The 23,530-nt window shown below is 52.4% G+C and overlaps 1 protein-coding gene across 2 annotated transcripts in view; it reads left to right on the plus strand.

Moving 5' to 3' along the window:
• The window catches only part of FAM222A (family with sequence similarity 222 member A), an 81,561-nt gene extending 59,792 nt beyond the window's left edge, over positions 1–21,769 (plus strand). For both annotated transcript variants that reach the window (XM_027861970.1, XM_027861980.1), the window contains exon 3: positions 20,327–21,769. In XM_027861970.1, the coding sequence (XP_027717771.1) occupies positions 20,327–21,711 (1,385 nt within the window). In that variant the 3' untranslated portion in view covers positions 21,712–21,769. The remainder of the gene's footprint in view (positions 1–20,326) is intronic.
• The last annotated feature ends 1,761 nt before the right edge of the window (positions 21,770–23,530 follow it).

A 23,530-nucleotide genomic window follows, 5' to 3' on the forward strand; every position in this document is an offset into this window, starting at 1 on the left:
ATTATACTTTCCTGTCATCCTTTCTATGTCTTATTTGGTCATAAACTCTTCCCTTATCCATGGATTTGACAGGTATATTTTTCCAAGCTCTCCTAAGTTACTTATGATATCACCCTTTATGTCTAAATCATTTATCCATTTTGACTTTATTTTGGTATATGGTGTGAGGTGTTGGTCTATACCTAGTTTCTACCATTGCTTTCCAGTTTTCCTAGCAATCTTTGTCACATAGTGAATCCTTGCCCCTAAAGCTTGAATCTTTAGGTTTATCAAACATTAAATTACAGTGGTCATTTACTACTGTATATTATGTGCATAATCTATTCCACTGATCTACTATTCTATTTCTTAGCCAGTTCCAGATTGTTTCAATGATTACCACTTTGTAAAATCTGTATGCGATTGAAGTCTGGTACAACTAAACCATTTTCCTTCACTTTTTTTTTTCATGGATTATCTTGATATTCTTGACCTTTTGTTCTTCCAGATGAATTTTTTTATTATCTTTTTTTCTAGATCTATAAAATAATTCTTTGTAATTTCATTGGTATGACATTGAATAAGTAAACTAATTTAGATACAATTGTCATTTTTATTTTATTGGCTCAGCCTACCCATGAGCAATTCATTTTTCTTCAGTTGTTTAGATCTGTCTTTATATGTGTGAAAAGTGTTTTGTAATTGTGTTCATATAGTTCCTGGGTTTGTCTTAACAGAAAGACTCCCAAGTGTTTTATATTATCTACAGTTATTTTAAATGGAATTTCCCTTTCTATCTCTTCCTGCTGGGTTTTCTGGGTAATATATGTTGATGACATATGTGGATTTGTTTTATATCCTGAAACTTTACTAAAGTTGTTCATTTCCACTAGTTTTTAGTTGATTCTCTAGAATTTTCTAAGTATACCATCATATCATTTGCCAAGAGTGATAGTTTTGTTTCCTCATTGCCTATTCTAATTCCTTCCATTTCTTTTTCTTCTCTTATTGCTCTAGCTAGCATTTCTAGAACAATATTGAATAATAGTGGCAATGATGGACATCCTTATTTCACTCCTGATCTTGTTGGAAAGGCTTCTAGTTTATCTCCATTACAGATAATGCTTGCTTTTGGTTTTAAATAGATACTATTTGTCATTTTAAGCTCCATTTATTCCTAAGATTTCTAGTGTTTTTAATAAGAATGGGTATTGCATTTTGTCAAAAGCTTGTTCTGTATCTATTGAGATAATCATATGATTTTTGCTGTTTTTGTTATTGATATGGTCAATTATGCTTATAGGTTTTTTTTCCTAATATTAAACCAGCCCTGAATTCCTGATATAAATCCTACCTGTGAAGTATATGATCTGTGGAATATAATGTGATAATCTCCTTGCTAGTATTTTATTTAAAATTTTTGCATTAATATTTATTAAGGAAATTGGTTTTTAGTTTTCTTTCTCTGTTTTTGCTCTCCCTGGTTTTGGTATCAAAACCATATTTGTGTCATAAAAGGTATTTCATAGGATTCCTTCTTTAGCTGTTTTTTTTTCCAATTAGTTTATATAATATTGGAATTAATTGTTCTTTGCATGTTTGGTAGAATTCACTTGTGAATCCATCTGGGGTGCTTCACCTTTTTGGGTTCTGAACCGTTTGAGCAGTGTCTGGTGAAGCCTAAGGACTTCTTCTCAGAATAATTAAGAAAGTCAAGGATATTGAAATAGGGTTATAAAATTTTTTTTCAAAGTTCATAGACCCCAGTTTAAGAACTTCTGATCTAGGGGCAGCTAGGTGGCGCAGTGGATGGAGCACTGGCCCTGAAGTCAGGAGGACCTGAGTTCAAATCCAGTCTCAGACCAAACACTTGACACTTACTAACTGTGTGACCCTGGGCAAGTCACTTAACCCCAATTGCCTAAAAAAAAACAAAAAAAAAAAACTTCTGATCTAGTCTGGGGCAGCTAGGTGGCACAGTGGATACACACTGCACCTGGGGTCAGAAAGACCAGAGTTCACCTGAGCCTCAGTTTCTTCATCTCTAAAATGGGGATAATAATAGTTCCTATTTCCCAGGTGGGAGGTACCTCCTCCCCTACCACCCAGGAGCTGGTGAAGTAACCTTCACAAACCTTACAGCTCTATATAAACTTGAGCTCTTGACTCAACTATTATAAAGTTGGAGAGGTGGAATGCCACTGGACCCAGACCCCAGAGTCAGTGCTCACAAGGACTGGGCCAGGCCGAAGACTCCCCCAGGAGCCCCTTTTCTCCTAGTTTTTCCTGGGCCTGTCTCAGGTGTATTATGGCCTGTGACTGAGCCTTCCCTGTGTCATGTAACAGCAGTAATAACAGCTGACTTTGCAGGTGACAAAGCCCATTATCCCATCTGATCCTGTGAGGGAGGCAGGGCAGGGATTATCCTCTCCCACTCTGCAGAGAGAGAGAGAAAGCAAAGCTCACGGGATGGGGATTGCCCTCGGGGCCTAGCACAGGGCCCCTGCTGAGCAGATGCTCACCCAGTGCCAGCTGAGGGACAGAGTAAAGCTGGTGGGGAGAGGAGGGGTGGGGAGGGGAGAGGAGAGGAGAGGAGAGGAGGGCAGGGGATGGAAGAGAGGGGAGGGGAGAGTGGAGGAAAGGGTCACTCCAAGGAGGCCAAGGCCAGAGGTAGGGTTAGAGTAGGTTTAGGGCTGAAGGACATAGGGAGGGCCAGGGTAGCTGGTGACGTCCCCTCCCAGAGTGGAAGCCTTCGATGGAATTCCTGTTTAGGGCCGATTTTGGACTCACTGGCCTGAAGTATTCTTCTCGGCCCCAGAAGGCAGACTAGCGGAAGGTACCCAGGGGCAGTTTTCGATTTGATATCAGGAAATATCAGATCCAGAGAGTTCTCTTTCTCCCAGGCCTTCAGACAAAGGTGTCTAAGCTGGCCCTGGACTTAGAGGAATGGGAGAAGCGAGGTTCCAGTCCTGCCTCTGCTGGTCCTTCCCTGTCCCTTCCGTTTGCCTCTGTTTCCTCCTCTGTAGAATGAGGGGATTGGGTTCAGTGGCCTCAGAGCCTCCCTGCCCAAACAGCCCACAGTTTTTCCAGTGGCTCTTAGGACTCTGAGGCCAAAGTGACAACGGCCTGAGGGGGAGCTCTTGTAACTGCCAGGAGCCAAATCCTTGGAAAAGCAGCCGGTGGTACTGGGGGGAGGGGGAGGGAACCCCCCACTTGGGGTCAGCTCTCCCCCCAAGTCCCTGTGTACCTGTGGGTGAGTCCCTGCCCTCTGGGAGACTCAGTCTTCCCAGATAAAAATGAAGGGCTTGAATTGGATCAGAGGTTCTCAGCCTGGGGTCCAGGAACTTGGGTTGTTAGGGGTTTTTTATATCTAGATAACTGTATTACAGTATAATAGGTTTTCTTTGTAATCCCATTCATTCTATTTTATGCATTTAGAAACAGGGTCCTGGGAAGGGGGCCATAGGCCTTACTAGACTCTGGTCACAGGGGACTGTGCCGGTGGAAAAGGTGAAGAACCCTTGGATTAGATGCCTTCTGAGCTCACAGGATCATAGAGCTAGAAGAGACTTCTTTTTTTTTTTTTTTTGGCAATTGGGGTTAAGTGACTTGCCCAGGATCACACAGCTAGTAAGTGTCAAGAGTTTGGTCTGAAGCCAGATTTGAACTCAGGTCCTCCTGACTTCAGGTCCAATGCTCTATCCACTGCACTAGAAGAGACTTCTGATGGCAACTCCAAATCCCTTATTTTACAAATGAGGAAACTGAGCCACACAGAGATTAAGTGACTTGCCCAATCTAATGTCTCAGACAGAATTTGAACTCAGAACTTTGAGCCCAACATTTGGTCTGCTACATCATGCAGTATGAACCATGCTGAGCGCCCCTCTAGCTCCAAAATTCAATGATCTCAGGACAGCCCTGACCCAGGGCAAGAGAGATCCTGCCCTCCTTGACCAGGCTAGGTGGGAGTGGGGTAAACCCTCTCTTCCTTCCTCCCAGCAGAGCAGAGGTTAGCTGCCAGCCTGCACTTAACCCAGCCCAAAGCTTGGTGCCCAGGTCACTTAAATAAAGGGTAGGTGGAAGGCCCCCCCAATCCTTTCTAAGGAGCTCCCAGGCCTGCTGGTCAGTCCACTAGAGAAAACCAGAGGGTTATTACCACAGGCGACGCCTTTTCCATTTCTGCTAATAAAATACGGAAGAAACAAAACAATTTGCAATTCCAATAAAATTCAAACAAATCTTCGACTGCTGAGCAGATTCAATTATTTAGCTGTTATTGAGGGCAGCCTGAGAAATGGAAGCGGCCAGGCCCCAGGCCCCCGACTCAAACTTCTCCAAGTGTCCGGGGGGGGGGGGGACCAGAGGGCCAGAGAGAGGCAGCTAGAGAAAAGGACACAGATAGAGCAATAGTCAGACCCAGAGAGACACAGACCTGGGGAGAGCTAGGGGGAGACGACAGGGGAAGGAGGACGGACAGATGAAGGGAGAGACAGGAAGGCACGGAGGGATGGAAAAAAAGAGAGAAAGGCAGACAGAGGTACAGGGACGGAGACATCGGGGAGATGGCTGAGAAAGGACAGACAGATGAAGAAGGGGTCAGACACAGAGAGATGGAGATGAGGGAGATGTTGAGAGACAAAGGGATGGAGCCAGAGCACAAGATAGGCAAGTGGAAAGGAAGAATGGTGGGCAGGTAGAGGTAGCAGAATGGAGAAAGAGAGAGGGGGCAAACAGAGGGAGGGAGACAGGGACCAAAATGGCCAGGAGAGCTTGGGGAGGAGGGAGATGAAGAGAGACAAGGAAGTTCTAGAGAAGAGGGAGAGAGGGAGAGGAAGAGAGACCAAGACGGATACAGACCTAAAGGAGGGATCAGGAAAGAGATAAATGCCAGGGTTCTAGAGGTGGAGCCAGCTATGGCTGTGGCTGTTGGGACCAAAGCTTGGGCCTGCTTGGGGGCCAGGATCAGCCCTGTGCTGAGGATTGGGGACGCAAAGACAGGAAGCCTAGTCACTTCTAGGTGATAGATTCAGAGACGGACAGGACCTCAAGGGCCATCTCCTGTGACCCCCGCCATTTTACAGGGAAAGAAACTGAGACCCAAGAAAGTTGAGTGACTTAACCAAGGTCACATAGGCAGTGTCTGAGGTGGGATTTGAACCTAGGCCCCCAGACTCCAGCCGCTTCCATCGCACTGCATTGGCCTGTTTATGTTCTACTGGAGGGACTGGGGTAGGAATTAACATGTTCAGAACCTAAGTAAATGTAGGCTATGTGCAAAATAAGTGCATAGTGATTTGGGTGAGAGATCAGAATTATACTGATTATGGCCCCAGCCCCTTTGCATGGGGCTGTCCCACTCCTCCCTGCCCTGCCTTGATCATATAATATAGCCCCCATGGAGATGTTCCAGTGTACGGGGTGGGGCCCCCTGCATACAAAGAGTTATAGAACAGAGAATGTGAAAGGCTGGAGGGGCCTGAGAACAGGGAATGTCAGGGCTAGGAGGGGCCTGAGAACAGGAAATGTCAGAGCTGGAAGGGACCCTTAGAAAAGGGGATGTCAGGGCTGGGAGGGGCCTGAGAACAGGGGATGTGAGAGCTGGAAAGGACCCTTAGAACATGGAATGTCAGGGCTAGGAGGGGCCTGAGAACAGGGGATGTCAGGGCTGGGAGGGGCCTTAGAATAGGGGATGTCAGAAATGAGAGGGACCTTAGGACAGGGGATGTCAGGGCTGGGAGGGGCCTGAGAACAGGGGATGTCAGGGCTGGGAGGGTCACAATCATCAAAGGTAGAATTTGAACCCGGGTCCTCTGACTCCAGAGTCAGCATCCTCCACACTGTGCTATACTGTCCTGCCTACAATGGGGAGGGGTCTTTGATATCTCCATTTCACATGTTGGATCATCGAGATGGGCCCAGGGTCCCACAGGGAATTAGTGACTTCCCATAGCCAGAACCTGGGAGCATCCGTCCTGTCAGACCCGGTTTCTTTCCTCTCTGGTTGTGTGCATGCCTGCTCTGCGTGTGTCCGCCTGTTTGTACAAGCTGTCTCCTCTGGGTAGCCCGGAAGCTCCTCCACGGCACAGACTGTCTCACTTCTGTGTGTGTGCCTCTGGTGCCTAGCCACGGGGCCCGGCTCGATAAGAGCTCGCTCTTCGATTCGTGCTTGAATGCAGACCTGTCAATACGTTAACAGGTCTTGTGGCCCGTCTGTTTCTCCTGGTCTCACGAAGCCCCTGTGACGGGCCAAGGCCAAGACGGAGAGAAAGAGGCGTGACATGAGCAGCTCTCCTAGGAGGCACGTGGGAGTCTGCTGGGGAATAATCCAGTCTTTGGTCAGGGGTCAGTCTTCCTCTGGGCCCTGGCCCAGAAGAGTTCCACCAACTGCCATCTCATTCATTGGCTCATAGATTCAGAGCTGGAGGGGGCCCGTAGAGATCATCTTGTCCAACCCCCTCATTTTGACAGAGAAGGAGACCGAGGCCCAGGGAGGGAAAAAGTGACCAGCCTAAGGTCTCACCAGAGTTTAAGTGGCAGAGCCAAGATTAGAACCCGGGCCTCCCAGCAACTCCCTTAGGACCCACAAGGCTCTGTGCTAAGCACACAAGAATGAGTAAGGTGGCCCTTGGGGTTAATTAGGGATGAGCTCCTGGCTGCCCATCCTCTTAGGAGCCAGGACCAGAGCCCTGGGGACAGGTTCACTGGCCGGGCCCCACACCAGGAAAGGGATCGGGGTCCCTGAGAGCAGAGCAGCACAGCCAGGCCGGCTGTCTACACAGAGCCGGCTGCCGAGGCTCCTGGGGCCCCAGGCAGGCAGGCAGCGGCAGGAGCCGGGCGGTAATTACCGCCGGTGGAAAGCGCTCATTAATACAGCGCTGGGGAGCTGCTCGGCGGCTGCCAGGAGAGACGGGCTGGGAGGAAATTGGGAGCCCTGTCATTTTCCCCCCGGGGGTTCAAGCCTGTCATTCTGGCATGTGACAACACAGGGATCGGCCCGTCACAGCCCCGGCAGCTGGTGGGAGGGGGTTTGATGGAAGGGAGGGGGCCGGCTATGCTGAATGACTTTCTCCTTCTCTCCCCACCGCTACTACCCTCTTAAGAGGAAGCGAGGAAGCCAGCCCCTCCCTCCCCAGATCTCAGGGAGAGAGCCGGCATCCCCCTCAGCTCCTGGGTCCAGGGAGGTGGGGGGGCCCAGGCCATCCCACTTGCAGGTTGTCTGGAGGTCCCTCCATCCAGGCCTGTCTCAGGACACTGGGCTGTGGGCACAGTAGGGAAAGGGATAGAGTGCCCCAGAACAGCCAGGAAGCCCCCCAGCTCAGCCCCCCATCCCTGCCCCCCCCCCCCCACATCCCACAGGGGGAATCCCCCAGGCTACCTGCCCTGCAGGGCCCAGAGCACCCTGGCTGTGGCAGCAGTGGCCGGCTCCCCCTCCTACAGAGCTCACCCCTCGGTGGCTTCATTAGGCATTCCTCCCATGTCACCAGCTAATTAGTGTCATGTTAATTGAGTATTCAGGACGCTGCCACCTCCAAGGGTAGTGGCATCAGGATGAAGGAGAATGCAGATGCGCCTCTTGCCTCCCAGCCCCATCCTCTGCATCTTGCCCTTCCCAGCAAGGACCCTGGCGTGGGAGGCCTGAGGATCTATCCCTGCCCCTAACCCTGTGCTGAGAGGCCATTGTTCAAAGGGTCAGGAAGCGATGGGAGGAGGCCTGCATCCAGAGTCAGGAGACCTGAGTTCAAGCCATAGCCCACCTGTGTGACCTTGGACAAGTCCTTTCCCGTCTCTAGGCCTCAGTTTCTGTCTCTATAAAATGAGGGGTTGAATTCAGTGGCCTCTGAGGTTCCTTCCAACACTGAGTCCTAAATTTCCAGGAGTTTCTGATAAGACGTTTTCAGGCGAATAATATTAACAATAACAGTTTGCTTTCTCTAGTGCTTCCAGCATTTCAAAGGTGATCTCTGGCTACATAGAGGGGATAGGCCCCCGGATCTCCCTGGCCAGGGTCCTTCCTGTCGCTGTTGGGACTCACAGGTGCTCATGTATGCGCACACACAGACACACACCCCATAAGGGAGGTAGTTGCAGATTATATTTCATTTTTAACCAGATAAGACAGTTGAAGACCAGAAAGATGAAGTGATTTGTTCTGGGTCAGAGGCAGGATTTGAACCCAAGACTCTTTATCCACAAGTCCTGTGCTCTGTGCGCTAGAGCAGGTTCAGTCTGTTCAGGGAGGTGCCGCTCCCTCTCTTGCTGAATGCCTACCTTCACTGGGAATGGGCTAGTCTAGTGGGACCTACCGCTCCCCACCTTCTCATCTGAGTTAGCCATTTTTGCCCATCAGCCCTTCTGTCCCTCCCCCGGTCCAGCCTCCCAGATTACTCCTATTTATTCCTCTAAGGCTCTTTGTTTATGCCTTGAAGATAGTTGCAGGCCCAAGGCCAACAGCTCCCTTTAGCAGGAGGACAGAGTGGAGATTGTCTCGCTCTCTCCGACTGTTTGTGAGACAGCTGCTAGATGTGGTGGGGAAGCTTCAGGAGGCCTCCTCTCCGCACTGCTGTGCCCTCCTTCCCACCCCTCCACATGCCCCAAGTTCACCCCTCAGCAGCCAAGGGGAGATTTTATGATAGAGGACCGAGCTGAGGATCCTGGAGGCAACCCCACAGAACAGGCAGACAACTGGACAAGTGGGTGTCCTCAGTGCCTAGCATACTACCAGGCATATAGTAGGTGCTTAATAAAGGCTGGTTGATTATTGATGGATTTTGACAATGAAGACGTGGACTCTTTCCAGGTTCAACAGCTCACTCACCTTGGGCAGATCACTGGGGGGCTCAGGAGAAGGTTGTACCAGATGACCTCTGAGGTCTCTTCTGGCTCTAAACCCTGTGGGAGGCATCGTGGTACAAGCTGTCAGAGTCAGAGGTTAAAATCCCATTTTTGTTGAGAGGCAATGAATAGAACATTGGGCCTGGAGTTAGGAAGACCTGAGTTCAAATCCTGCCTCAGACACTTACTAGCTGTGTGATCCTGCTCAAGGCACGAAAGCTCTATTTGCCTCAATTTCCTCATCTGTAATATGGGGATAATAATGGCACCTCCCTCATTGGGTGGATGTGTGGATCAAAAGCACTTTGCGAACTATAAAGCTCTGTAGAAATAGTAGTTGTTATTATTATCTTCAAATCCCTGAAGGCTAACACAGATAAAGAGATCCAGGAGCATCTCAGGGCGAGAAGGGACCTCAGGAGGATCCATCCCATGTTATGGGAGTCCTAAAGAACCCCTTTCACAACTCACTAACCTCCCTGACATTTCTATGCAATTCCAAGGTTTACAAGCACTTTCCATCATCTGATTTGCTCCTCACAACACCCCCATTTTACAGATAAGGAAACTAAGCCTGAAAGAGATTCCATAGCTTGCCCAGCGTCACAGTTGTTGTTTGTCCTTCATTGAGGACATCATGACATCAGGGAGGTGATGCCATGACTTCCAAGTGAATTGGATTGAAGTGAGGCAGGGCTGTGCAAAGTCACCAGCCTCACTTTCTCCTCTGGAGCCATCTGGGTCCAGTGGCCAGATATGGATCAGGACGGCTGGAGGTGGCCCCAGATGTGGTGAGTAGGGCAGGATTTGAACCCAGGCTCTCCTGATTCTCAGTCCAGCACTCTATGCCATGCTGAGCCCCAGGCCCCAAGGACATCTGGGTGACCGGTGACTGGCCCACCCCAGCCCAGCCCCCATTCCCTTTGCGGCTCTAATCTCCCCAACCGGAAATCAGCGCTTGGGAGACAGCCAGGAATACGAAGCGGGGCTCATGTATCTCCTACCAGCTACATTAAGTCCCACTCCGAGGTTCTGATTTTAATTGGTTTAATATACTCGTTAATAACAATGTCTATTTAAGACACCTGTAAAAAGCCCATAACGTTCACTTAATGGCAAAAATGGCCGCTGACCTCGTTTCCATTCAGCCTTTTAAATTACCCTTACAAGGCCTTAATGGAGCCGTGAACAGAAGTGGGGCAGAGGAGAGGGCTCATTGGTCTGAGAGGCGTGGGTATGTGCGTGTGTGAGCACGCGTGCACAGACTTGTGAGCTATCAGTATTGGGCAGCCCCCTTGTGCCTTCCCTCCCTTCCAAACTACCTTAAATTGAACATCTTTGTCTTTATTTGGATGTATTCTGTATTTTGTCATCTCCCCCATCAGAATGTAAACTCCTTGAGGCCAGGCCTGCTTCCTTGTACTGGTATTCCTAGCACCTAGCCCACAAAGTGACCTGTGATTGACCCTTCTGCACGGGTGTGTCGCGGTGTCCTGTGTCCTTCAGTTGTGTGTCTGTGTGCGTCCTTCTGTGTTTGGGAATGCGTGGGTGAGCCTTACATAGACCCAGGATCCCGTGCCTTTCAGTTTTCTATGTACCTGAGTTTGTAGTGTGTGTGTGTGTGTGTGTGTGTCTATATGTCTACACCCTACAGCGTCTACCTGTCTACACCCTAATGGGCCTCACTGTTATGGCCTTTGAGTTACTAGATCATAGAGCTGGAGCCGACAGAATCCTGTGGTTTTTCCGTGTCTGTGTGTCTGTGTGTACTTGTGGGTGGGTAGCAGGCCTGGAAATGGAGCCCTGTCCATTGATGACTCCTGGCTCTGTAATTTTTTAGACTGAAGTGTGAGAATGTCAGGTCCATAGATTCAGCTGTCTCGGTAAGCATTTGTTAGCACCTACTATATGCAGAACCCTCTGCTAGGCACTGGGGGAAGTACAGAGTTGAAATCATCCATGAACAAGCATCTATTACACACTTACTGTGTGCCGGGTTTTGTGCTAGGTAATGGGGAGACAGAGACAAAAAGAGAACAGTCCCTGCCCTCCAGGAGCTTACTCTCCAAAGGGGAAATCAACCTCTGCACGTTAAGTAAAGGCAGGATAAATACCAAGTCAATACAAGGTAATTTACCAATATGATTTCGTTCAACGGGGAGCCATTAAGGGCTATAGGGCAGGGCGGAAGCTGTTCTCTTTCAGGGTATGTAGTGAGGATGCCCTCCTCCCTCAAGGCAATCTCAAAACCCTTCTCAGCCTTCAGGATTTTCTGACAAATTCCAATGCTCACAATTGCGGTTGATGGAGCCTCAGAACTGTGCATACTGTCTGCTGAAGAGGGCAAAAAGTCTCCCTCCGCCTGACCTTCAAAGAGCCAGTCAGTCAGTAAGCATTTATTAGGCACCAGATCTGTGCCAGACAGTGCTGGGGATACACAGGCAAAAGCAAAACCTCAAAGAGCTTCCCCTTTAATGGGAGAGACATGAAGTATACAGAATGCATCCAAATGAACCAGGGATTCCAAGAGGGAAGAAGTGAGGAGAGACGGCATTCCAGGTGTGAGGGACAGACACTGCAAAGGCTTGGAGAGAGGAAATGGAGGGCTGTGTGTGGGGAGTAGCAAGGGAGCATATTCGGCTGTGACTCAGAGTATAAGAAGGAGAGTTCCGAGTGCCCCGGGAAGCCCACCAGCAGGAGAGGGAAACCCTATCTCCCTCAGAGATGTCCCCCCAGCTGTCCCATCTCCAGCAGCTGCCCCCACGTTAGACTGTGAGCCACTTGAGGGCAGGGGCTGGGTTTGCCTTTCTCTGGCTCCCCAGGGCTTAGCCTGGTAGCCGACATACAGTAGGCGCCTAATAAATGCTGGCCTGCATTTGGAGACAGACACCCTGACTTAAGCTCTCAGCTCTGCCTCTGGCTGATTGTGTGTCCTTGGGGCAAATCAGACCTGTTTCTTCTCCTGTGAAACGAGGCCCCTGGAAGGACCCTGGGTTTGATTTGGAGTCACCAAATCTCCACTATGCTGGCCAGCCATGGCAGCCTTGTAAGGACTGGAAGCGAGACTGGCTTAGTAGGTTTGGGGTTAGAGCTGAGGTCAAGTCCTACCTTAGGTAGGTTTCCTAACCTCTCTGGGCTGACTCCGTTTCCCCATCTGTAAAACAAAAGGATCCTTTTATGAGGATCAGTTGAAGAAACAGGAGATAGGCCAGAGAAGTGAAGATTGGGGGCACCAGGGGGAGGGGGCATCTGTGGGGGGTTGTGGTTAGACATGATAGATGTCTTCAGTTTCAGAAGAGGGAAAAGTCTTGTTCCACTTGGTCCCAGCGGATAGGAAGGGAACAGTGGGAATAGAAGAGGTGAATTTAGGCTTGATGTAGCAGGGGAAACCTTCCTGACAATCAGAGCTGTCCAACAGAGGGATGGGATGCCTTGGGGGGTAATGAGCTCCCCGTCCTTGGAGGTATTCAAGCAGAGAGTGGATGGCCGTTGGCATATGTTATAGTGGGAATTCCTTCAGGCTGCGGCATAGACTGGATGCTGATAACCTTTCCAGCGCTCCAGTTCTGTGATGTCAGGCTTCCTTCCAGCTCAGGAAATGGGCCCAGGGCAGCCCCCTCCCCCATCTGCTTGGCCTGGGCCATGGGTGAGCCAGAAGGAGGCCAGCTCTCTCTGGGTGTTGGGGGACTGTAGGAGAAGTAAGGCGGGGGTTGGGGTGAAGAGGAGAGAGTCTCATCCCACTCATGTGGAAATGTTTGCCCATCTTCATAAAGTATGTGTGAAATGCTTATCTGAGGTCTTTTTCCGTACCATTACTTACTGGAATGGAGTGTGTGCAATTGCATTTAGCCTCCATAGCCAGGACTCAGCACAGGGCAGCACAGTGCAGGCCAGCTTTGGAGGTGGGGGAGCCTCAGCCCCAGAGGCAGCTGGTGTGGCCTTTGGGGCTGCCCCCACCACCTTCTCCCAAAGGTGACTGAGCCTGCTAGGTTTGGGGACCCTGGTTAACATCTCCCCTGCTGCAGCCACCAAACGGGCCTCTTTCTCTCACCCCTAGGACCTGACTCTAATGCAGTCATTTTCGTTGCCATCTGGGTGCTTGCTCGGGATGCTTCCTGCACGGCAGCTCCAAGCTGTTGACAGGCCCCTCCAGAGCTCCTGGGGCCAGGGTGCGAGATGAGGAGAGGCAGGGGATGTGCTGGGGAGGCGCCTAGATATTAGACTGCCCTGGGAAGCAAAGGGAGGGGGGCTGGGAAAGTCGAACCAGCTCCCAACGACTGATGCCCCCAAACTGACCGGGAGCTGCAGGGGAGAAATCACACAGACATCAATTTCTGCTTTTTTTCAGGGAAAAAAAGAAAATTCCAAGCCCAGCTGTGTTAGACCTATCCCAAAATGGACCAGGCTGCTTCTGGAGGCCTGAGGTCCTGTCTGTAAAAGCTGCTCATTCTCTAGATGAAGATGCTGAGGCCCAGGGAGGTTCAGAGGAAGGGTCCCCAGAGGCCATCTAGCCTGACCCCCTCATTTTACAAAGGAGGAAACTGAGGCACAGAGAAGTCATAGGGGATTAGCTATAGAGCTGGAAGGGGCCCCAGAGGCAATCTTGACTGGCCCCCTCATTTTACAGATGAAGAAACTGAGGCCCAGGGTGTTCTGGAAGGGAGCTAAGAGGCTGTTTGCATGGTCCATTTCACTCACAGGTACTACTAGACATTTCTCCAAGACTCTGAGGTGCAGAAAAGGGGCCGATATCTGTCAGCAGATGGAGTTTCCTCCCCAGGGAATTCCCTGGACCAGTGAAATCACTGGTCCAGGCCCCAGGCTTAGCCTTGTGACAGTCCTCCCAACACCATAAGCATTTATTAAGCACTTACTATTTGTAGGCATCTTGGCAGGCGACAGAGACACAAGTGAGATAGGCCCTGTCCTCAGGGGGCCTTTATTCTGGGAGAAGGGAACAGTCCACCATGTCTACAGAGAAGCAAACACAAAAGTATACAGATAATGTAATTCGTGCCTCAGGGCCCCCCAAGATTCAGGTTTGCTCCTGAAGACTGACCCACATGGGGGGTACCCTCGGGCTCACTGTCCCCACCCTCAGTTTTGTTCCAGGGAAATTCCAAACAGAGATTCATTGTAACTGGTGTCTCCATGCCCCGGCCCATTGTGGGTGAGGGAACCCCCACCAGGACCCACCCAGAGAAGCTTACAGTCTCAGGTGAGGTCTAAGAGACATGCAGAGAAACATCCTAGAATGAGGAGAGGCTGAGAGTTAGGAGAGCAGGATCTAGTCAGACCCGGTGCTATGACTTTCCCCTGATGGGTCCTCAATGCCCCCCTTAGGGGGCTCTTCCCCACCCCCAGATCCACCAGGAAGAGCCCCTTCTTTGGGCCTCAGACGAGGTTCCCACTGCTTCTCTGCAAGGCATCTGGACACAGCTCTTCACAATCTCCAATTCTCAGGCCTGAAAGGGGCTTTCGAGATCCTCTGTCCAGCCCAGCCTTTTCTGGGTCATGGACCGTTCCCCCATCCCCTTTTAACCCAGCCTATTGAAGCTCTGGACCTCTTTAAAAATCATATTTGTAAATATAAAATAAAATACAGAGGATTAAAGAGACCGATTATATTGGAATACAATTATCAAAACAAATTGTTTTTAAAAACAAGGTCACTGACCCCTAATCTGAGGCCATAACCCTTATTTAGCAGACAAAAAAAAAAAACAAAAACCCAAAACAAGACTCTTCAATATTAATGACTTGCCCAGGGTTGCACAGCAGAGCCACACTAGAACCTGCCTTCCAAGCCCTCTGCCCCGTGACTACTCACCTGGCCTGGCCCTGTGCAGAAGTCTGGAAGGGAGAAGAGGCAGGCAGAGGGGGTCCATGCCAGCCTCCGGGGCCCTAAGGGCCCCCTTTCCGAATGACTCTGTGCCAGGCATCTCCCATCCTCCCCCCTTGGGGTTTTAAACACCTAATTTATTCCATCTATTAGATAGATCTTGTAGATTTAATCATTTTCACAGCTGGTGGCTCATTGGATACTCAAGATAAACTCCAAATGAAACCATAATGGGAAGGACAAATGAGTTTTCACTCCAGAATGGCAGAAACTTGCTTGGGAGAGGGTTTGAGGGGCACGAAAATATATACAGATATCATTTTTTGTCTGCAGCTACTTTTGCTGACTACAGTAGGTTACTACAGTTAATTTCCCCAGTTTTGTTCATCTGTAAAATTGCATAAAAGTGACATTTTTGTGCTCATTATAGCTGCGGCTGATTTATAGCGGGTAAATGGGAAGCTTGCCTCCTCTTTCTGGGACTCTCGGAGTGGCGCTAAGCACCCATGAAATTGCTTGTATAATGTAGTTTAAATCCAATCTCAGAGAAAGATTCCCCCTTTGGCCCAAGTGACATTTCCATTCTCCACACTGACTTTATTTTAGGCCACTCAGGAAGAGCTTTATCCAGGAACCGGGGCAGGTCAGAGCAATGACCTCCTTTCCTGGGCGAGCTGCGGGAAGGCTGGGATCCTGGGCAAAACTGGCCTGGGGTCCATCGCTGCCTCCCTGGGGACGGAGCTTCCAGAGGAAAAGGAGGCCGCCGGCCAGAGTGGGAGCACTCCCAGGGGGCATGTGGAGCAGAGCAGAGAGAGAGGCACAGGGCAAATTGGAGTCTAAGGGGAGGTGGGGAACAGGCCTAGAAATGTGCCCTCTACCATCCTCTCATAGAAATTCAATTCAGCAGGCATCTGCTGAGTTTTTGATCTGGTCCTGGCACTGGGGCAAATAATAACAGCAAACATTTTAAGGCACTTTAGGGTTAGCAGAACACTGTGTGTATCATCCCATTCCATCCTCTCAATGACTCTGGGAGGTGGGGGCTGTTATTGTCCCCATTTTACAGATGGGAAGACTGAGCCTGAAAGGAGTTAAGTGCCCATGGTCAGAGGCAGGTTTTCCTGATTCCAGCCCTCTGTCCACTGCCTCCTTAACCAGACAGTCCCTACCTTAAATGCTTATGTTCTATTGAGGGAAAGCCAAACATGCACAGAGAAGCATATAGAATGTTCTTTTTTTCAGTCTAGGGCTGTGATTTCATCAAGAAAGCAACCCCCCAACGAAGAAACATCCAGTACCAGAGTTGTGCCCTAGCTGTCCTGCAGCTCGGTCTCAGACAGCTGCAGGAGCACTGTGGAGAGCCTGGACCTGACCCCAGGCCTTCTGTCCTCGGGGTCCCCTCTCTCTGCACTACATTACACTTTGTTTCGTGTAAAACGTAGGGCTCAGGATGACACCTGTGACTTCATTGCTGTAAAGAACTCCCAGGTGTAGAAACTCCTCCTGTCCGGAAAGTTGGCACCTTCTCTGCCTGCATCATAGGCAGAATTTGAGCGCAGGTCTCCTGTTTTAAAGCCTCAATTTCTGTCTGTGACCCAAGGCTGCCTCTTCATATAGAGTCTATACAGGGTAAATACAAACTTGTGTTTTGTAGGGAGGGGCACCTGGCCTGTACTTTGGAGGAAGCTGGGAATTGTGCAAGGGGGAGGGGAGAAGAGAGATCATTCCGAGAACAGAGAATGTGCTTCACAGGATAGCGAGCCCCCAAAAGTCCTCTGAAGTCAGGCACTCTGGTCCAGGTCACTTCTAAATCCTGTGAAAGAAAAGGGAGCCCATGCCACCCATGTTAATACTGGAGGAGAGCTGAGGCCCTCCCAACGAGCACCATTGGAAGGAACTGGAGGTTAGCCTGAGAAGACTTAGGAGAGGCAGGAGTGACCAGCGGGAGGGGAGTGGCTGCCTGGGAGGGGAGTGGGATGGCAGCCTGGGAGAGGAGTGGGATGGCTGCCTGGGAGGGGAGTGGGATGGCAGCCTGGCCCTGCAGGACAGACCTGGGAGCCTGAAGAGGGAGAGCCCAGCTCCATGGAACAAGGAGCCTCCCATATGGGCAGTAGGCCATCTGGGGAGGTGGTGAGGGTGCCATCACCACGGGTCTCCAGGCAGAGAGCAGGTGACCACTGGTCAGAGGTGTTGTAGAGAATGTCCCCATTCAGGCACAGGGGAGACAAAAAGGCCACTGAGCCCTTTCAGCCGCTGCCTAAAATGAAAGGTCCATAGAACGGGGCCAGGGAGGGTTTGGTTTGGGTCTTTGCCCCCTCACCAGCAAGCAGTGTCTGGTACACAGTAAGTGCTTAATAAAGGTTTGCTGGATTGCATTGAAAATGGATCCGAATGGGGAATCAATTCCCCTGCTTGCTTGGCACCACTGGTGTTTGCCACTGAGGCTCCTGGCCTCAGGCGAAAGGTCTGCCTGGGCTAGCCTAGGGAAGAGAGGGACGGTTTGACGAGGGGATTCATTGTCAGCACTACTGGGGTGACCTCAGGCAGGGGAGGGAGGAACAGATGAGGGAGAGGAGGGGCAGCGGTGAGTCCTGCCCTGGGGGGGTGGAGCCCTGCTCTGGAGGAGGTATGGACGCTGAAGAGGAGATAGAGGGACCCCAAAACAGAGGACCCTGAACTCTGCCTGACCGACAGGACCTAGGGAGCCATCGGATACCACCATTTATTGAGTACCGACTGGATGCAGAGCCCAGACCATGGAGTATTCCCAGAGAATCCTAATGACAGCTGTCATTGAGATGGGATGAGCCACTGACCTTCAGTATTCTAAGCAAGTCTCAGACTGGGAGAAGGCACCACACTGCTCCAGTGGAGGGAGTTTCTTCCGCTGGGAGTTACCCCTGTACCAACTAATTAAATCCAGAATCCAGCCTTTAACCCTCCTGGCCTTCACTGGGATAGCAGAGAGTGAATTGGACAGAGATTCAAGCAAACCTGGGTTCCAATCCTACCCACCTCCAATGCTTCCTGGCTGTGGGGTCTCAGGCCAGTGGCTTAACCTCTTAGTGCCAAAACTCACTAAGAAAGGTGCCAACCATTGTTAGTGGAGGGACTATCCTTATTTGGGAGTTCCCTAAACCAGTCTACCCCCTATTCCTTTTGCTCGTGCATGCAACACATACGCTTAAACATACACACACACACACACAGAGGAACATATATAAATGTATATATATATGTGTGGGCGAGTATATGTATGGAGAGAAAAAGAAAGACAGACAGAGACAGAGACAGAGAGACACGGTTGGATTCAGGACAACCTGGATTCAGACGCCACCTAACTGCTTACTACTATCTATGTGACCTTGGCAGACTTGCTTAAGTGCCCTGAGCCCTGGGCAGCTCTCTAAGACCACACATAACAAGAGGGCTGCAGTTCTGCCAGGAGAATCACAGGTCCTTGACATGTTGTGGGTCACTCCAGGCCTGGGAGGTGGGCAGTACCAATATTTTGATCCCCATCTCCCAAGTGAGGACACTGGAGCCTCAGGAGACCCTCGGTTCCTTCTCAAGGGGCACTGGGTGAGCCTGGGCTTGGAGGGGGCCGGGAGGCAGGGGAGGGCTGGGCAGGGGAGGGGAGGAGTCCATAAGGGAAGGTCTCAGGGCCATCCTGCCTGCGTTGACGGCTGTTTGTTTTGGCTAACAGCTTGGACATTTAATGTGTCATGTAAATTACACTCTTCAACCCCATTACTGACAGTTCATAAATAAGGCATGGCCGCCCGCTCATCCTGCTGTCAACAGCAGAGACAGGGTGAGGGAAGAAGGCAGGCGGGCGGGCAGGCGGGGTCCCAGCACCTTTCGGAGAAGCCAAGCGGGGCGGGGGCTGCCAGCCCGGGAAGGAGTCAGAGTGATGGGCTCACTCCAGAGGCTGCTTCTCTGGGGACGAGCACTGGAGCCAGCCTCGTTAGCCAGGCCCTGGTGCCTCTGCTGCTCTGATGGGGGCAGGGTGGAAGCCTGTGGGAGCCAGAGGGGCTCACAGAGCTTATGGTCTAATGGGAAACCAGGATGAGGTCATGGGCTTACAGGGGTCAAAGGTAGGCAGGTGAGGAGGTATTCGCTGAGCACCCTGTGTACCCAGTGCCAGGGCACGTGCTATGGAAGAGATTTTAGAAGGACCGTACCCGGCCCCTGCCTTCAGGGGGCTTCTCATCTTTTTTTTGGGGGGGGGTGCTTCTCATCTTGCTAGGGAGACAAGACTTGGCCAAAAAAGTTCTCCATGGCAAACACAAAGTCCTCTGCCTGGAGATGTAGATAGGTTTGTTTGTTTACAGATATATTCATATACATTTTAAAAATTAACCAAAATTTATTTTCTTGCCTCACTTTCCTCCCTCCTCCACCTTGAAAAAGAAAGAAAAAACATAACCCTTACTTACAACCGATATTCTGACTGGCTTTTAAAACCTTCTGCCATCTGGCTCCAGCCCACCTTTCCAGGCAGATTTCACGTTTCTCCCCTTCATCTTTTTTTATGCTCCAGCAAAACTGACCTGATTACTGTTCCCTGAACTCCAGATTCTGCCTCCATCCCTTTAATCAAACTGTACTGGATGCCTGGCTTGTCCTCCCTCCTAGCCTCTGCCCCTTTGGCTTCTGCTCCCCTTCAGCACTCAACTCAACTCCCCTCTGCAGGAGGCATGGCCCAACTGGGTCATTCCTGGTCCAGGCCCGGAACACCCCCTCGCCCAGCAGTGAGTGTAAGCATCACAGGTCAGAACCAGAAGAGACCTACAAAGAGCCCATCTAGTCCTGCTTTTGCAGAGTGGTACCTGGCAGAGCAGGGATTCGAACCCAGGACCTCTGATTCCAAACCCAGGGTTCATTCTCCTGTGCTCTACCGCTTATGATTAAGAATAATTTGTAATCACCTTTAGCTGGCTTTGGGGAGAGAGTGAACAGATGACTGGATGAATGAGGGAATGAGTGAAAAGGATTGAGTGAAAGGCATTTTGAAGGGCTTCCTCCGACCCAAGCACCGTGCTAATGGCCAGTTTACAAATGGAGAAGATGAGGCAGTTTTTGCACTCCTTAAGGGGGTCTTGTCCTAATTGGAGCGGACATCTTGTAAAAGAAAGTTTCCCAGCAGTGCATGGAAATCTTCCGGAAGCACCGGGCAGGGTGGATGCCAAGGCCTAGAGGGCCTTAGGTTCTGCAAGTCGTGGTGATGGTGTCTGAGGGCCTGAATGAAGATGTGGGCACCATGGGAGGTCCTGAAAACAAGGACTTGTTCAGCAGTTTGGAGGGGCCAGAGGAGAGCAGAGAGATGGGAATCCAGTAAACCCAACACGGGGTCAGGGCAGAACAACTGGTGTTAATACCCAGGAGGAAAAGACCCAGAGCTCCTAGAGGCACTATAGATCAGATGTCCTGGAGTGGGGAGAGTTAGGGAAGAGGGGGGAGCCCGCCAGCCCTGGGGGAGCTGGGGCAGCACAGCCGGTGTTAATGCCCGGGAGGAAAGGACCCACTATAGAACAGAACTTCAGGGTGGGGGAACCACCTGATAAGATTTGGGGAAGAGGAGGGGGCCCCGTCGGGCCTGGGGCAGCCGGGGCAGCGGCTCCCAGCCCAGAGAGAACTCTAACGCTTGCCTGTGTCTCTGTGTCCTAGGTGAGCCGGTGAGCTCCACGCATTCCCCGAGGTACCCGAGCCCAGCTGAGTTGGACGCCTATGCCCAGAAGGTGGCCAACAGCCCCCTCAGCATCAAGATCTTCCCCACCAACATTCGCGTCCCGCAGCACAAACACCTTAGCCGCACGGTCAATGGGTACGACACGACGGGCCAGCGCTACAGCCCCTACCCGCTGCACGCCAGCGGCTACCAAGGCCTGCTGGCCATCGTCAAAGCGGCGGTCTCCTCCTCCAGCTCTGTCTCTGCCCCTGCTGCTGCTGCCTCCTCCTCCTCCTCCTCCTCTTCCTCCTCCTCCTCCGGCAAAGGTGTGGTCAAGAGCGTGGAGGGCAAGCGGACGAAGCTATCGCCTGCGGCTGTGCAGGTGGGCATCGCGCCCTACCCCTTGTCGAGCACTTTAGGGCCCAGCGCCGTCCACCTGGGCTACCACGGGGGGCAGAAGCCGCTGGAGGGACCTGCCCCGCCCCCTAACGTCACGGTGGCCGCCTCGGTCATCCCTCTGGCCGGGCGCGGGCTGGCACTGCCCCCGTCTAACCTGCCCTCCATTCAGAGTATCATCTACCAGGTCAACCAGCAGTGCCAGGCACAGGGCTCCCAGGCGGCCTGCCAGGGGGGAGCGGTCACTCACCCGAGCCCGGCCAAGCGCACCGCGGCGGCCACCCCCGCCGGCTTCTCGGGCGTGGCTGGGTCCGCCATGGCCTACGCCAGCGCCATGCTGCCCGACTGCCGCAAAGGGGCCGAGCTGGTCGTGGGGGCCACGCCGGCCATGGCCCTGGGGGGCCTCAAGCCCGCCGGGTACCCGGATGGCAGCGGGGCCGGCCTGGACTATTTAATCTGGCCCCAAAAGCCGCAGCAGCAACTGCGGCTGTACAGTGGGGGCAGCGGTGGGGGCGGGGCGGTGAGCAAGTCCCCCGACGTGTGCGGGGGCGGGGCGGGGGCGGGGGCCGCGGCCGCCACCCGCCCCCCCTACCTCCTGAGCGGGGCCGCCGGGGACAAAGTGAGCTCCTCCCCATTGAACTGCGTGGGCATGCACGGGAACTTCTCCGTGGGCCCCTACTTCGCGCCCCCGTGGAACAGCATCCTGGTCACCCCCAACAGTGACTGTTACAACCCCGGGCCGGAGGTGGGCCCGGGAGCTCGGGAGCTGGCTGTGCACCCGGCCGACGCGCTGTCGGGCCTCCCCAGCAAGACGGCATGCAACACGTCCATCCTGAGCAGCAGCCTGCAGTCCCTGGAGTACCTCATCAACGACATCCACCCGCCCTGCATCAAGGAGCAGATGCTAGGCAAAGGGTACGAGACGGTGTCCGTCCCCCGGCTTCTGGACCACCAACACGCCCACATTCGCCTGCCCGTCTACAGATAAGGCCCGGGGGGGCTCTGGTCCGGACAGACAGACGAGGAGGGCAGGGAACGGGCCGGAGAAGGCCAGGAGCGAGAGGGCGGGGGCCACGTTGCCACCGTGTGCCCCTCCTCATACCTCCACAGGCGCCCAAGCAGGGAGGGGCCCAGGCCAGGGCAGCCGGGAGACCCGGAGGGGCTTTGGACACACGCTCCAGGGCCAGGAGGGAGGGGCAGAGCGGGGTCCTGAGCCTTCGGAAGCGGGGAGCACAGGCATCGGTTACTGCTGCTCTCTGGCAGACGGCGGGGGGGCGGGGTGCTACTTGGAGGAGAGGGGGCAGCGGGAGGGCTGGCCAGAGCCCCCGAAGACGAGGCAGGAGGGTGCACGCCCAGCCAGGCTCTGCAGCCGCTGTCCAGGGAAACCCTGCCCTTGCACTGCTTTGCAAAAAAAAAGTGAATAACTGGGGACAGTCTAGAGAAAGCAAAAGAAACCGCTTGGAAAGCATGGATGAAACCACGTTTTAGTCACCCCTCCCGCTCACTTCTGTGCTGGCTGCTGCCAAGACGGAGCCTGGCCCCCTCCAGCCCTTCCCACTTAGTCTGGGATTGGGCTTCACCAAATCCTAGATTGGATGAGTGGAAGATGGGGCGGGGGGAATGGAGGAGGGGCCAGACTGTGGAATCCCATTTCCCTCCCACCTTGACTCCCTGGCCCTCCCCCTGCGGTCCACTCTGGATGCAGCCCCCTAATCCCCCAGCCCTCTTGGCAGAAATAAAAGAGCCCAGAAGTAAAGGCCACCCGAGGAGGCCCTACGACTGTCCTGTCCCTGTCCTCCCCCCCCCCCCCACCCCCTCGGCAAGCCAGCTCTGCTGCCGTATTCACAACCTCTTCCCCCTGGCCCGGGATGCCTCCCTCCTGAGGCATCCCAGGTGGGGTCGAAGCGGACACTACCCCGCCCCATCCAGGGCAGTCTTCGGGGTCACTGGAGCCTTTGGAAGGTCTCCAGACCCTGCTGCCCACTGGCCGCTCTCCTCCCTCCGCCTTCCCTAACCCAGTAGGAATTAGAGAAACGTTAGATTTTCAAAGCCCAGGACCCGTTCTCCCCACCCCCACCCCAACTATCTCCTTTATTTTCACCCTCAGATTTTTGTTTTTCTGAAATTAAAAAAAAGCACCCTGCCTGTCATTCTCACTCCCCTCCCCCACCCCTAGCCACCAACTAAGTTAGTGGCTTTATTTTCTGGTCCTTGGGTATTTATTTCACATTTTCTTGGGACCCCTCCTAAGTCCTTCCCTGCCCCCAGCCATTGCCCAGGTCCGTTGGTGGAGTGAGAAGCCTAGAATCCCAGGGGGTCTGCATTCTAGAAAGCCCCTCTGCTTCCCATGCCTCCCCTCACCTCCGGCCCCAAGCTCCTCTTCCCCGCCTGCCCACACCAGTCGTGCTCAGACAGAAAGCGTTCTGCAAGGCCTGTGCAAGCACTAAGTGCATTTACAAATCTCTGAGAATGTTTTTTTGTACTAAAATTGACCATTATATTCTACTGTGAGAAGTGCTGTCTGCACTATATTGTTTTAAAAAGAGAAAAAAGAAGAAAATGCGGATGTATTTCTGATGTCGGCTTTTCTTTCCTTCCCCCACCTCCCCAGAAGTACCATCAGGGCTGTTGAGCCACCTGCTCCTGGCTTGTTCTCTGCTCTGCTCAGACCCACCTTCCTCCCCTCACCTCGAGCCCACAGGGCTGGGGACCCGGGATCCTGCTGGGTTGGGGGCTGTAAGTCAGTCAGATGAGGCAGCCCTGGTACAAGAAGCTAGGTGAGGAAGGGACGGAGGGCTGGAAACTGA

The sequence above is a fragment of the Vombatus ursinus genome, unplaced genomic scaffold (genome assembly GCF_900497805.2).
Source record: "Vombatus ursinus unplaced genomic scaffold, bare-nosed wombat genome assembly UNPS02001287.1, whole genome shotgun sequence".
NCBI classification, from domain to species: domain Eukaryota; kingdom Metazoa; phylum Chordata; class Mammalia; order Diprotodontia; family Vombatidae; genus Vombatus; species Vombatus ursinus.